Here is a 15,306-nt window from a genome sequence, read left to right as displayed (position 1 = left end):
AAGCTGACTGAAATAGTACAGCACTAATCCAGGAACAAACAGATCAGTGGGGAAATAACAGAGGTTTCAAAAACATACCCATGAATATATTGGGTATATTTATATATTTATAATAATTCATTATTATAAATGTGAACATTCAAATCAGCAGGAAAAGGATGGACTTTACAAGAAATAGTGTCAACAAAATTGGCTATCCAGTTGGAAACAGTTGGATCCCCACCTCACATCATATATAAACACAAATTTCAAATAGATTACAGTTACACTTAAAAAACAAATTTATCAAAATATTAAAAGAAATAAGAGAATATCGCTTTTAAAATCTGGAGATGGAGAAAATCATCTTAAGCAAGGCATAAAACCCATAAAGAAAGTCAAGATTGATTTGACTCCATGATAATTTTGAAAGTCTTTATGGAAAAATTACCCATCCACTCCACATATTTCTAAAAGACAAGTGGCTCATCTGCAGAAAATAATTGACAAAGACCTAATAAGATAAAGATCTTCCATAAGGAAAAGATAAGCAACCCACTTTTTAAAATAGGCAAAGTGTATGAACAAGGAATTTGCTAGAGAAAAAGTACACCTTTTTTCAATAAATACATGAAAAGACATTTTTCCAATCAAGAAAGTGCAAACTAAAACAGCAATGATATAACTTTCTACCATTGGATGGGCAAAATTTTAAAGATTAATAATATTCATTTTTAGCAAAAGGGGAAACATTCATTCTTGTATACCGTAGGTATGAATGTAAACTGGCTCAGCTTTTGGGAAGGGTGAATTTGACAGTCTTCATCCAAAATTATTAAATTTGTCTTTCCTTTGACTGTCCTCCCCTCAGCCCACTCCTAGGAAGACAACTGTGAAAATGCTTCCGAGTGTGTCTGCCCCACCTCCACCCCTGCGTATGCAGGAGGGTGTTCACGGCAGCACTGCCACATGTGCACAAGTCAGAGACAGCCCAAAACTGGCGCTGGTTAAATAGCATACGTCACATCTGCACAGAACACACGCATCATGTAAAGTTATGAATAGCTCTAGGTGCTGACATAGAAAGGTTTTCAAGGAATATAATTTTTTTAAATGTAGGTTAATAATAAATATATAAGATCCCATTTATTTAAAAAATCATAAAGATTTTTTTTAAGGATGCTAAAAAATGATTCCTCCTGGGAAGGGGAACAGCACTGGCAGTGTGGGTGGATGAGAGAGAGGGAATCTTCAGGTGTTTCGAATTTGTTTTAGTAAATCACAAGACCATATTCAGATATTGCTTATAATTTTTTTTTTAATTTAAAAGAAAAAAATGTAGAAGGTGAACATGCAATACTTTTGCAATCAGTTTTTAAGTGCCCTTCAAAAAAAATGAAAGCTAATTTTTGAGCAGTGTATCTGGGTCCTTCCTACTGTTAGCCTATGGGGCACATCTCAACTGCTCCCTTACAGCCACATTCACTTTACAGATGAGGAAACTGAGGCCTCAGGCCCAGACCCTTTCCCAGCACTAACGCCCCAGCACTACTTATATAGCAAAAACCATCAGCCCCTACTCTGGGGAGCCTCCTGGCAGAATTAATTCCAGGAGGTCCTGCCCGTCCACCCACCCCCAACCCCCAGAGCCATCCAGAAAAGAGAACAGAGCCAGCTCATATTTGCACAAATTTAATCCCTGCTACCCTGGTCCCCAATTCCAGAGCCCTTCTAGGCCACAGTTCCCTTCTCCTGATCACCCAAGGCCTAGTCATCCACCACATCCCTCCCCACTGGGATGCCAAAGCAGGACCCCGTCTCCCAGGGGCCACTCTTTCTCCACCTTGATTCTTGTTGAATAGGCACCCATGACCTTGGTCTAGACTTGATCTGGCCCCATTCAGCAAAAGCAAAGCAGGAAGAAGAAGGGAGCGGGGAGATTAGGGACCCATGTGGGGCTGCAGCAGCCAGGACAGGAACAAAAGCCAGGCAGAGGCACGGGGGCCTGAGAGAGCCCCATTGCCTATTTGTGTCTTGATCCATTTGCTGTATTTGGTGACACGGGAGTACACGCCTGGATTCTGTGACTTGGCGCAGGCTTTGTCCCAGGATAACACCCCAGCCAGAATCCATCTGTCCTCAACTTCACAAGCCAATGGGCCACCAGCGTCCCCCTAGGCAAACGGAGAGGAGTGAGGGAGGCTCTGGGCCCACCTGGGACCCAGGGGATCCAGGGCCCAGAACGCCCACCCTTTGAGTTCTGCTAGGAAGATTCTTTCACCCCTTGAGGATCTTACTACCTAGGGTCCTCCTTCAGCTTCTCAGTTGGAGAACCCAACTCAGAATATCAGGCAAAATCAAAGTCGCAGGGGAAGGGAGATGGGAGCAGAGCATTGCCTGGTGATGGTGACAAAGAGGGAGGCCAAGCAAACCCCTCCCCAGGGAACTGCCCCCCAACCTGGCAGTCAATCCCAACAGAAAGAGAGCTGCCAGAAACTCACATTGCACAAGTTTTCTCCATAATTGGTGGCACAGACCATGTCCTGCATGACAAGGGGGAGAATGTGGGGGACGACGGCCATCTTGCGGTAAACCCGGTCACACCTCTTGTTGTCCATGATAAACACCTCGGCCTCCTGCAGCTCTGGGGTCAACGTGGAGTTGGCTGTGGAGGAGCCCAGTAGGGTGAGAACTGATTCCTCACTCCATTCAGTCCTGGCCTCTTCCCAGTGTCTTGTCACCTCCATTGAGACTCAGCCTAGCCAAGCCCCTTCACACCTCCAGGCCCTCCTTCACTTGATCCTTTCCCCTGCAGTGTGGACCATGTCTGGCAAGCCCCTCACCCTCTACGGCTCTGTTTCAGGATCCCTCTCTCTGGGAAGCTTTTGCTTCTGAATCAAGCAGGCCACAATCCAAGTTTCAATGCAATCACTTACAAACTGAGACCCTAGCCACGTCCTGCTTCTCTCTAGCATCTGTGCTTTACAGTGGCTGTGCCGTCTGCCACCTGACTAACACTGCTCCTCCTTCAGGCATCTCAGGTAGACCCTCTTGCCCAGAGCTCAATCCAGATCACTCCTGGCTTGATCCCAAAACCATCTGACAAAATCTTTGCCTCTTTCCTTGTCAGCCTGCGCCCCGGCCCATACTCAGTTATGAGTCCTCTGCAGGCAGGGCATGTATTCCCAATGCCAAGGGTTTAGCATGTGGCAGACGCTCGAAATTTGTCAAGTGAACAAATGAGCGAGTGAGTGAATTTATGAATCCCTGACTCTGAGCTTCTGTAAGAGGCAAATGATCATGCCCAGCCCTGGCACTACTAGGCCTGAATGAGGAGCCCACAGCAAGCACAATGGTGTAAATCATGACAGCGCCTCCCACGTGAGGAGCAGTCCTACCACATCCAAAGAACCAGGGGACAGAGGTAATAGCCACAAGCTTCCTGAGAGGCACCATGAGGGGGTCCAGCAGGCAAGACCCCTGAAGGAAAGAACTGCACCCTCTGTGGCACCGCACTCCACCCCCTATCCTATCCTGCTCACCTGAGTAGCGCTGTTTAATCTGGCCCCAGCCGGTCACCCAACACTGTGTCCCAACCTTCAGGTTGTAGCTGGGCTCTGGGAGGCAGATGGGCTGCACATACTTGCTGAAGATGGCAGGAGTATGAAGCCGGAGAAGGGCAACATCACCCATGATGAAGGTTCGGCCCCAGTACTTAGGGTGAACAATGATGTCCTTCACAGGGATTGAGAAGACCTTCAAGGGGTCCCAGGACTTCAGCTTGGAGGTGCCCAGCACCACTGAGTAATCTTTGTTGCTACAGGAGACATAGAGCACCACCTGGTAGCTGTCAGGTTCCCAAGCAACACTACGCTCCTGCCTCCTCCAAGGACCTCTTCCCTTTGCAGAAGTTCTGCCTGATATGCTCTGATCACTCCATCTTGCTAATCCAGCCTGGGGTTCAGAGATATGACTGCCTCCTCATTCATCATTCAAGGTGATTCAAGGTGGCCTGGTCTATGTGTTGTGCATGCAGGTGTGTAGGTGTTAGCACACAGATACGTTCTCACGAGCGCGGGGAAGCTGGGGTATATGCTGGGTTTCCTGCTGCCCTGCCTAGGGTACAGTCTGTGTTGCTTGGAGCTCCTGCCCCAGCTCAGTCCTGGGCCCCCTCTGACATCCTGAGCATGACTCTTCCCTGCTCTGAACATCCGTTCCCACTGCCCCCACCTCCCTCTCTCCCACGTTGTTTCACACAGGAAACAAGGAGGCCAGCCTGGGCTTGTGGCAGCCCTGGCTCTCCAGGCCCTGGACACAGGGGCAACACTCACCCTTGGATGCAGTGAGCAGCAGTCATCACCCAGCTGAGGTCAATGAGAGCTCCTCCACACACGTGTTCGTTTTCAATCCGCAGGCTCACCTCCCAGGGCCAATGGCGGGTCACATCCAAACCCTCAGACCACCAGGGTTTGCCACAAACTTCAGGAACAAGTATGTCAGGGAGACACAGGTGCCACATAGAGGAGGATAAGAATGATCGAGAACAAGATGCCCTGCCCTGGGCAATTTGCACCAGGCTGTAAACTCAGGGTCTTGTTCCCACTTCAAAGAGGGGAAGACAGAGGGTAAGAGAAGGGCAGTGGCCTACCCAACAGCACTGAGCTAGACAGAAAATGACAATGACCGAGATGAAAAGCATCAAGACAGAGATGTAGAGACATCACAGGAGAAGAGAGAGAGGGATACTAAGACACACAGGGAGCAATCAGCATAGAACCTCAAAACAAGAGAGAAGCATAGAAGGAGCCCCAGGACAAGAAATGCATTTTCTTGTGTTTGGGGTAAATTCCTACACCTTGTTCCTGAAAGGCTCTAATGCTTGCTGCATCTCTTAGAGGCAAAAGGCCTCTGTCATGCTGCTCAGACTCAGGAAAAGCTCCAGACACCTGTGTCAGAAGTCTTTACACAGATCGTTCAAGAATGAGCCCACAGAGGCCCCCCACTCACAGCTTACACACTCTGTTGGCTCGTACCTCCAACAATCAAATTGCACAATTGTAAGAATGAACATAGACGTAGAAATCATGAATAAAATATTAACCAACATTACATTTTTAAAAAATAATGCACCAGGATCTTGTAGAGATTGTCCCAGGAGTGCAAAGGTGGTCCCACAATGGAAGAGCTCTCAGTGTATTCTCCACCTAAACAGCTCTTTTTCTCTAAAGAGAGAAAGATTATGTGCCTCTCACAACAGACAGAGAAAAAGGCATTTGAAAAATTCAACTTTTATGTTCAATATTTATGTTCAATAAAATTCAATATTTATGACTAAAAACACCCCACATATTTATGACTTAGCAAACTAGGAATAGAAAGGAAATCCTTAACTTTATAAAAGTTATATGCCACAAATGTACAGCAAACATCATCTAGCATTAAAGAACAGGCAAAAAGAATATATAGCGTGAGAAGCCAGGAATAATGGTCCTTGGTAGGAAAAGGGCACAGAAAGCAATAGAGAGGGCCTAAGGGGGCTTCTACGTGTTGCTACTGCTCTATTTTCTGACCTGGGTGGTGACTGCACTGGTGTGCTCACAGTGTGATAATTTCTTGAGCTGGACACTTAAAATTTGTGTACTTTTTTGTGTGTATATAATACTTCAACAACTTGCTTTTAAAATCAACATTTCTTTACCTCGGCACAACCTACTAAAAAATATGTTAAAAAATAAGATACATTTTCAATAGCAAAAAATTATAAAATACCAAGGAATTAACTTATGCAACACTATGCAAGATTTCTGTGGCAATACATTTAAAACTCTAATAAAGAATACTGAAAATGATTTCCATAAATGGAGAGACATCTCTTACTCTTAAAAAGAACAACTAAATATTTCAGATGTAATTTTTCCCAGAATTAATCTATAACATCACTTTCCATGTTAGAATTTTTAAGAAATTTGATAAACTTACTCTAAAATTGAAATAAAAAAATAAAAGTCCACGAAATGCTCAGTCTTTGAAAAAGTAGAGCAAAGAAGGGACACTTGTCCTAGCAAATAATAAAACACACATCAAAGCCATAATAACCAAAACAGTGTGATACTGATAAAGACAGACAAATGCACTAATGGAAAAGAATAGAGAGCTTGAGACTGCTTCATGGAATACAGGAATTTAATGTAAATAAAGGAGCCACCACTATCAGTGGGTAAAGGATGGACTGTTGAGGAGATGGTACTGGGGAAACAAGCTCACTATAAAAGAAAAAAGAAAAAGAAAACTGGATTCCCTTCAAGGAGCGTCTGAAGACTTAAAGGTGACAGTAAAACCGTAAAGTTGACAGTAGACCATGTGACGTGCAGCAGGAAGGGGCTCCTTAAACACAACCTCAAGACACAAACACACACAAAAAGCATTAAGCTGATTAACACAAAAATCAAGGATTTTTGACTGGAGGAACAAAGGTAACACACAAGTGACAGATTGGGAGGCAATACTGGCAACATCTAAAATCTTTTTTTTTAGGAAAATACAAAGAACTTTAGGAAAATCAAGAGGAAAAGAGAATAATAAACAGTACACAAAGGATAAAGACAGCCAATTTATTAGAAGAGGAAACTCAAGAGACCAACAGCACCATTGAGACATGTTCAAACTCATTAGTGATGAGAAAAATGTCAATTAAATCAAGAAGTCTTTTATTTGCCGGGGCTGGCCCCGTCGCCGAGTGGTTAAGTTCGCGCGCTCCGCTGCAGGCGGCCCAGTGTTTCGTTGGTTCGAATCCTGGGCGCGGACATGACACTGCTCATCAGACCACGCTGAGGCAGCGTCTCACATGCCACAACTAGAAGGACCCACAACGAAGAATATACAACTATGTACCGGGGGCTTTTGGGAGAAAAAGGAAAAAATAAAATCTTTAAAAAAAAAAAGAAGTCTTTTATTTGCCTATTAGATTGGCAAAAAATAAAAAGTTGGATTGGAAAAAAGTGGATCATGCCAAGGGTTGGGAGGTCCATAGCAACATATACACCTTCATAAACTGCTGGCAAGAATGCAGAGGGTTTACCAAAATGGAATATGGACAGTAGATAAAAGTATGGTAGTAGTGTAAACTTTTGAAGTTGATAAGTCTACTGCAGTTATCTAAGAGAATATTCTTAGAAAATACACACCAAAGTATTTAGAGATAATGAGCCATGTTGTATGTTACCCTCAACTGATTCTGAAAAAAAAATGTTCCTTGCACAATTTGTATTTTCGTAATGTTTCGTAAGCTTAAAATTATTTCCAAAGAAAATGTTTTTTTAAATGGGGCTGAATGAAAAGAAGAGGAAAGGGAAATATCTAGAGTACATACCATTTATGTAAGTTAAAAAAACATGCACACAAGACCACAACGTAAAAATCTTGTAAAAATCAAGAACACACACAAACAAAAAGACACGCCTTGAACGTATAGAAAGGTTGGGAGGAGGGGGAAGATGGGGAACGGGAGTGGGGCATGGACACAAGCAGGAATAACTAACTTAATCCACCGAACGATCCATAACAAATCAGGCTGGACCCTTGACAATGGAAGCCCATGAACAAGCAGAAGCAACCCAACCCTCCACCCCTGAGATCTAAGGAAAGAGACAGGAAGATCCCAGAAGAGCTGGGCTCTGCAGACGCTGCCACAGGGTCCAGGAGGCTCCATCGGCAACTGAACAGTTTAGAGCCCAAAAGGTTTCTCAGTGGGAAAGGGTCTGCGTTAGCTTCCTGGACATGTCCCCAGATGAGATGCAGCAGATGGGAATTCACAGAGGCTCTGCATTCCCACAGAAGGCCCAGATACTCTTTGCTCTGCACTGTTAGTTCTGTATGTTCCGGCAGCCACAGGCTGTTCTTTAGATAACAGTCCCCTTAGACTAAATTGCTGCTTCCTACAGACCCAGAAACACTATCTATGTTACCCTCTTCAGAACATACCCTCCCAGGAGCTGAGATTTTCCTGAAGCAGGGGCTCACCCTACCCACCTGGTTTGGTGTTGCCTTCTTTGTAACCTGAAGGAGAAAAGGGAGACAGAGATGATGCGAGAGTTGTGACAGGATAACAGTGAAGAAGCGCACTTTTCATTAATTAGTTCATTTACCAAATATTTGCTAACCTCCCACTCCATTCCCAGCCTAGAGCCTGAGGCTGGGGGGACAGTGGTCTATCAGACAGATAGCGCTGTATTTGCCCTTGAGGAACAAGCCGTTCAGCCGGGGAGACAAAAGTAAACACATAATCGCCTGTGTGAGATTAATGCAGGGACAAGGCCACAGACGTCAGGTGAGGCCCGAAGAAGTGGTGGACAGAGAACCTTCTAGGAAGAGGGGTTATTGTGTCTGGTCTTGAAGGTGAGAAGGTAAAACAGAAATGAAAAGTGACAATGACATTTCTTACAAAAGAAACACTGTGGTGCATGTCGGAGACCCCAGAGGATAAAGGGCAAGGCCTGTGATGGCAAGAAATGAGGCAGGGGAGGAGAGTCAAGGGTCAATCCCAAGGGGCTTCATAAGCCAGCCAAGAGGGTCTGGGTGAGACCCTCTGGGAGCAGGGCGGCCAATGGAGGCGTGACATGCTCAGGCTTTTCTTGTGAAGGCAGCATGGAGAACAGATAGGAAGGTGACAAGACTGAGGGCAGTGAGATCCCACCGGAGGCTCAGCAGAACCCAGGCAAGAAATAAGGAGGTCTGAATGAGGAAGGGGCAGTAAAAACAGACAGGGTGAGCTGGATGTGGAACTTAGGGAGATGGCTAAGTCTAGGACGACCCCCCCAGGTTCTGATTTTAGAGAAGAGTGACTGCTATCTACTGAGTTAGAGAACCCAGTTTGTACGAAGATGAGGGCCTCAACTTTGGACCCCAAGGAGTTGAGATTTCTAGGTCATTCAGGTGGAGATGTCCAGCAGGTGGCTGCACATCCAGACACATTGTCTTGTGAGGCAGTAGCACATAAATGGCAGCTCAATGCCCAGGGCAAGTGAGTTCACCCAGGGAGTGAAGAGGGAACCTAGACAGCATCTTAGGGAACACCAATACGTCAGGGATGCACAGACCATGGGTGGCCTGAGAGGGACACAGAGGAGCAGGGGAGTTACCTTGAGGTACAGGAGAACCAGGAAGATGGCCTAAGAGAAGCCAAGAGGCTAGAGAAAATGAAAAAGGAGAGAGTAGTCAAAAGTCAGGGATAATACCACAGACTAGGGAGACCGATGGATAGAACCAGAACACAATAGCAAATATTCAATTATAGCATTAGGGTAAAGGTAAGGAAACTACCAAAACAAGGACGATCTTAGCACTCTACCAATTAATAAGACGAGTTGGAATAAAAAATGAAAATAATTATTTAGGAGGGGAAGAGCAAAGGGTCTAAATCAGTATTGGTCAAGTAGGTAAGAGACCACCAGAGAATAGACCATATTATACACGAGATTCTAAATACAAGCTTCAAGGTAGACACTAAAATAAAGTACAGAACAGAGTCACAAATCATAAATAAGGAAAAATCTAAGAAACCCAGCATAAGAAATTGCAGTATTAAATGGGTAGTCTAAAGCACACAGGAAAAGAAACGCAGGAAAACAAGATAATGAGCGACAGATTAACAGCATTAAGTCCACATGCATCAATAATCACTCTCAACGTAAACTGATTGAACTCTCCAATAAAAAGACACAGAGTGGCAAAATGGATTAAAGAACAAGATCCAACAATTTGTTGCCTCCAGGAAACACACCTCAGCCCCAGGGGCAAACACAGACTCAGGGTGAAGGGGTGGAGGACAATACTTCAAGCAAATAGCAAGGAAAAAAAGGCAGGTGTTGCAATTCTCATATCAGACCAAGTGGATTTCAAAATAAGACAGGTAAAGAGAGACACAGAGGGACAATATATAATGATCAAAGGGACACTTCATCAAGAAGAAATAACGCTTATAAATATCTATGCACCCAACACAGGAGCACCAAGATTCATAAAGCAACTATTAACAGACCTAAAGGAAGATGTTAAAAACAACACAATAATAGTAGGGGACCTCAACACCCCACTCACATCAATGGACAGATCATCCAGACAGAAAATCAACAAGGAAATAGTGGAGCTGAATGAAAAACTAAAACAATTGGACTTAATAGACATATATAGATCACTCCACCCTGAAGGAGCTGAATACACATTCTTCTCAAGTGCACATGGAACATTCTCTAGGATAGACCATATGTTGGGAAACAAGGCAAGCCTCTACAAATTTAAAAAAATTGAAATAATAACCAGCATCTTCTCGGATCATAGTGCTATAAGGCTAGAAATTAATTACAAGGAAAAAGCTGAGAAAGGCACAAAGATGTGGAGACTGAACAACACACTACTGAACAAGCAATGGATCACTGAAGAAATTAAAGAAGAAATAAAAAAATACCTGGAAACAAATGAAAATGATAGCATGCCATACCAACTCATATGGGATACAGCAAAAGCTGTATTAAGAGGAAAATTCATCACAATACAGGCACGTCTTAACAAACAAGAAAAATCCCAAATAAGCAACCTTAAAGCACACCTAACTGAACTAGAGAAAAAAGAACAAATGAAGCCCAAAGTCAGCAGAAGGAGAGAAATAATAAAAATCAGAGCAGAAATAAATACTATTGAAACGAAAAAGGCAGTAGAAAGGATCAATGAGACAAAGAGCTGGTTTTTTGTGAAGATAAATAAAATTGACAAACCACTAGCCAGACTTACAAAGAAAAAAAGGGAGAAAGCTCAAATAAACAAAATCAGAAATGAGCGAGGAGAAATAACAACAGACTCTGCAGAAATACAACAGATTATAAGAGAATACTACAAAAAACTATATGCCAACAGAATGGATAACCTAGAGGAAATGGATAAATTCTTGGACTCCTACAATCTCCCAAAGCTCACTCAAGAAGAGGCAGACAATTTGAACAGACCAATCACAAGGAAAGAGATTGAAACAGCAATCAAAAACATCCCAAAGAATAAAACCCCAGGACCAGATGGCTTTCCTGGGGAATTCTACCAAACTTTCAGAGAGGATTTAATACCTATCCTTTTCAAGCTATTCCAAAAAATTAGGGAAGATGGAACACTTCCTAACACATTCTATGAGGCCAATATCATGCTGATCCCAAAACCTGACAAGGACACCATGAAAAAAGAGAACTACAGGCCAATATCACTGATGAACATAGATGCAAAAATTCTAAACAAAATTTTGGCAACCAGAATTCAGCAATTCATCAAAAGAATCATACATCATGGGTCTGGCCCCGTGGCCGAGTGGTTAAGTTCGCGCGCTCCGCTGCAGGCGGCCCAGTGTTTCGTTGGTTCGAATCCTGGGCGCGGACATGGCACCGCTCATCAAACCACGCTGATGCAGCGTCCCACATGCCACAACTAGAAGGACCCACAACGAAGAATATACAACTATGTACTGGGGGGCTTTGGGGAGAAAAAGGAAAAAATAAAATCTTTAAAAAAAAAAAAAGAATCATACATCATGATCAGGTGGGATTCATACCAGGGACACAGGGATGGTTCAACATCCGCAAATTAATCAACGTGATACACCACATCAACAAACTGAGGAATAAAAACCACATGATCCTCTCAATAGATGCAGAGAAGGCATTTGACAAGACCCAACAGCCATTTATAATAAAAACTCTGAACAAAATGGTCATAGAAGGAAACTACCTCAACATAATAAAGGCCATATACGACAAACCCATAGCCAACATCATACTCAATGGGCAAAAACTGAACCCCATCCCCCTGAAAACAGGAACGAGACAAGGATGCCCTCTATCACCACTCTTATTTAACATAGTACTGGAGGTCCTGGCCAGAGCAATCAGGCAAGAAAAAGGAATAAAAGGAATCCAAATAGGGAGGGAAGAAGTGAAACTCTTGCTGTTTGCAGACGACATGATCTTATATATAGAAAACCCCAAAGAATCCATTGGAAAACTGTTAGAAGTAATCAACAACTACAGCAAAGTTGCAGGGTATAAAATCAATTTGCATAAATCAGTAGCATTTCTATACTCCAGTAATGAACCAACAGAAAAAGAACTCAAGAATACAATACCATTCACAATCGCAACAAAAAGAATAAAATACCTTGGGGTAAACTTAACTAAGGAAGTGAAGGACCTATATAATGAAAATTACAAGGCCTTTCTGAGAGAATTGGATGACGACATAAGGAGATGGAAAGACATTCCATGTACATGGATTGGAAGAATAAACATAGTTAAAATGTCCGTTCTACCTAAAGCAATCTACAGATTCAACGCCATCCCAATCGGAATCCCAATGACATTCTTTACAGAATTAGAACAAAGAATCCTAAAATTCATATGGGGCAACAAAAGACCCCGAATTTCTAAAGCAATCCTGAGAAAAAAGAACAAAAGGGGAGGCATCACAATCCCTGACTTCAAAACATACTACAAAGCTACAGTAATCAAAACAGCATGGTACTGGTACAAAAACAGGCGCACAGATCAATGGAACAGAATTGAAAGCCCAGAAATAAAACCACACATCTATGGACAGCTTATCTTTGACAAAGGAGCTGAGGGCATACAATGGAGAAAAGAAAGTCTTTTCAACAAATGGTGCTGGGAAAACTGGAAAGCCACATGTAAAAGAATGAAAATTGACCATTCTTTATCACCATTCACCAAAATAAACTCAAAATGGATTAAAGACCTAAAGGTGAGACCTGAAACCATAAGGCTTCTGGAAGAAAACATAGGCAGTACACTCTTTGACATCAGTATTAAAAGGATCTTTTCGGACACCATGTCTTCTCAGAGAAGGGAAACAATGGAAAGAATAAACAAATGGGACTTCATCAGATTAAAGAGCTTCTTCAAGGCAAATGAAAACAGGATTGAAACAAAAAAACAACCCACTAACTGGGAAAAAATATTTGCAAGTCATATATCTGACAAAGGCTTAATATCCATAATATATAAAGAACTCTCGCAACTCAACAACAAAACATCAAACAACCCAATCAAAAAATGGGCTGGAGACATGAACAGACATTTCTCCAAAGAAGATATACTGATGGCCAATAGGCACATGAAAAGATGCTCATCATCGCTGATCATCAGGGAAATGCAAATCAAAACTACACTAAGATATCACCTTACACGTGTTAGAATGACAAAAATATCTAAAACTAATAGCAACAAATGTTGGAGAGGTTGCGGAGAAAAAGGAACCCTCATACACTGCTGGTGGGAATGCAAACTGGTGCAGCCACTATGGAAAACAGTATGGAGATTCCTCAAAAAATTAAAAATAGAACTACCATACGATCCAGCCATCCCACTACTGGGTATTTATCCAAAGAGCTTGAAGTCAGCAATCCCAAAAGTCCTGTGCACCCCAATGTTTATTGCAGCACTGTTTACAATAGCCAAGACATGGAAGCAACCTAAGTGCCCAGCAACAGACGAATGGATAAAAAAGATGTGATACGTATATACAATGGAATACTACTCAGCTGCAAAACAGAACAAAATCATTCCATTTGCAATAACATGGATGGACCTTGAGAGAATTATGTTAAGTGAAATAAGCCAGCAAGAGAAGGATAATCTGTGTATGACTCCACTCATATGAGGAATTTAAAATTATGGACTAAGAACAGTTTAGTGGATACCAGGGGAAAGGTGGGGTGGGGGGTGAGCACAAAGGGTGAAGTGGTGCACCTACAACATGATTGACAAACATTAATGTACAACTGAAATTTCACAAGACTGTAACCTATCAATAACTCAATAAAAAAAAAAAAAGTCAGGGATAATAAAGGCAGAGACATGCCAGGAATGGGCTAACGATTAAGTAAGAAGTGAGGAAGCACTGGAAGGAAGCATGAAGTGAAAATTCTTATTTTGAGAGATCTGGCAGAGAGGAGAAAGAGGCAGGGAGAAGAAACACAGCAAACAGAAAGGGAGAGGGTAAAGACCTATGAGAGAGGATGTTGGAGGGAGCACAGCACAGGGAGGGCCCACGGTCCAGAGCGCGGGTGAGCAGGCCAGCCTTGAAGAGGAGGTGTGTCTCTGATTCCTAAAGAAGTGCGTGAGGATAGTGTTTAGGAGGCAAGTTTGGAGGGGGCCCCAGGCTGGAGGGAGTCAAAGGAGACAGCACCTGAGGGCCCGCCTCTTCTGAGTGAATGATGCAGCTGCTAGTGAGACACAATGGGTTGGAGCAGAGGGTCTGGGAAGAAGAAGAATTTTGGAATATTTGTTTAAGGGGACAGAGACCCCGAATTTGTCTCCGGGAGGGCAGACCCAAGTCGGGTCTCCAGTGGTGCCCAGCTGCCTGGGAAGGTCAGAGGGCCTGGGGTGGAGGGGTAGAGTGGCAGGGGCCTGTCAAGAGGGTGATTTGGGTCTCAGCCACAACGTCCACACTGACAGGGGAGGGAAGCAGCCTGCCGGCGAGGAGAAAAGGCAGAGGTTCTCCCCACTACAGGTCCCAGAAGGCTGCAGGGCAGGTGGGGCCTGAGGGATGAGGCCAGAGAGTGCAGGAGTTTGGGATCCCTGGAATCGCCCTGGGGAGATCCCGGGACGGGGTAGAGGAGAGGTGATCATGAGGTAGTGGGTCACAGAGCCCCAGACGGCCAAACTGACGGCCATTCCGGGGACCAGCTCCTGCCTGGAGGGCGGGGCGGGGAAGGGCGGGGGAGGAAGGATGGGGACCAGCCCCGGAGGAGGCGCCGCCTCACCAGCGTCCAGCAGCGGCAGCAGGAGCAGCAGCAGCAGCAGGAGGCGGCGGCTCAGACGCCAGGGCCTCGCGGCTCCGGGCCCAGCGCCGAGGCTGCCCGGTGAGGTGGCCATGAGGCCCGGTGCCGCCTAGCAGCGGCCAAGACAGCTCCCACAAGCCCCGGCGCGGCCCGCGCAGGGCGAGCGAGGGCCTCTCTAGCACACGACCGCGTCTCAGACCCCGGACGGTGCCTCCAGCACGCGATGGAGTTCCAGACACGTGACGGCCCCTGAGGCACGCGAAAACGTCGCGACACGTGATGGCGCCCCTGGAGCCCTGGACACGCCCCCCTCACGTCTTGGCGCATCTTGTGCACCCCCAGCTCGTGCCTTTTCCTTGAAGATGACCTCAGAGCCCTGGATCTGTGACTGCTCCATGGTGGCCAGCCCCATGAAAGCACCCTCAAGTGTCTTAAGTTGGCGACAGTGTCCTCAGAACCTGGCCGGTGAAGGCATGCCTGGATCCCGTGATGACACC

At 44.6% G+C, this 15,306-nt stretch overlaps 1 protein-coding gene across 1 annotated transcript; it reads right to left on the bottom strand.

The window, feature by feature from the left end:
- Nucleotides 1-1,655: 1,655 nt before the first annotated feature.
- PRSS45 (serine protease 45) lies at nt 1,656-15,075 on the bottom strand. The gene is made up of 6 exons (XM_023620557.2): nt 14,792-15,075; nt 8,008-8,034; nt 4,311-4,458; nt 3,522-3,796; nt 2,481-2,644; nt 1,656-2,153 (listed from the first exon to the last, which is right to left on the bottom strand). The coding sequence occupies exons 1-6, from the start codon at nt 14,901-14,903 to the stop codon at nt 1,920-1,922; spliced, it is 960 nt and encodes a 319-aa protein (XP_023476325.1). The 5' UTR covers nt 14,904-15,075; the 3' UTR covers nt 1,656-1,919.
- Between the last annotated feature and the right edge of the window lie 231 nt (nt 15,076-15,306).

The sequence above is a fragment of the Equus caballus genome, chromosome 16 (genome assembly GCF_041296265.1).
Source record: "Equus caballus isolate H_3958 breed thoroughbred chromosome 16, TB-T2T, whole genome shotgun sequence".
Lineage (NCBI taxonomy): Eukaryota > Metazoa > Chordata > Mammalia > Perissodactyla > Equidae > Equus > Equus caballus.
Note: the sequence above shows the minus strand (reverse complement) of the source record. Positions and strands in the feature narration are given on the sequence as shown.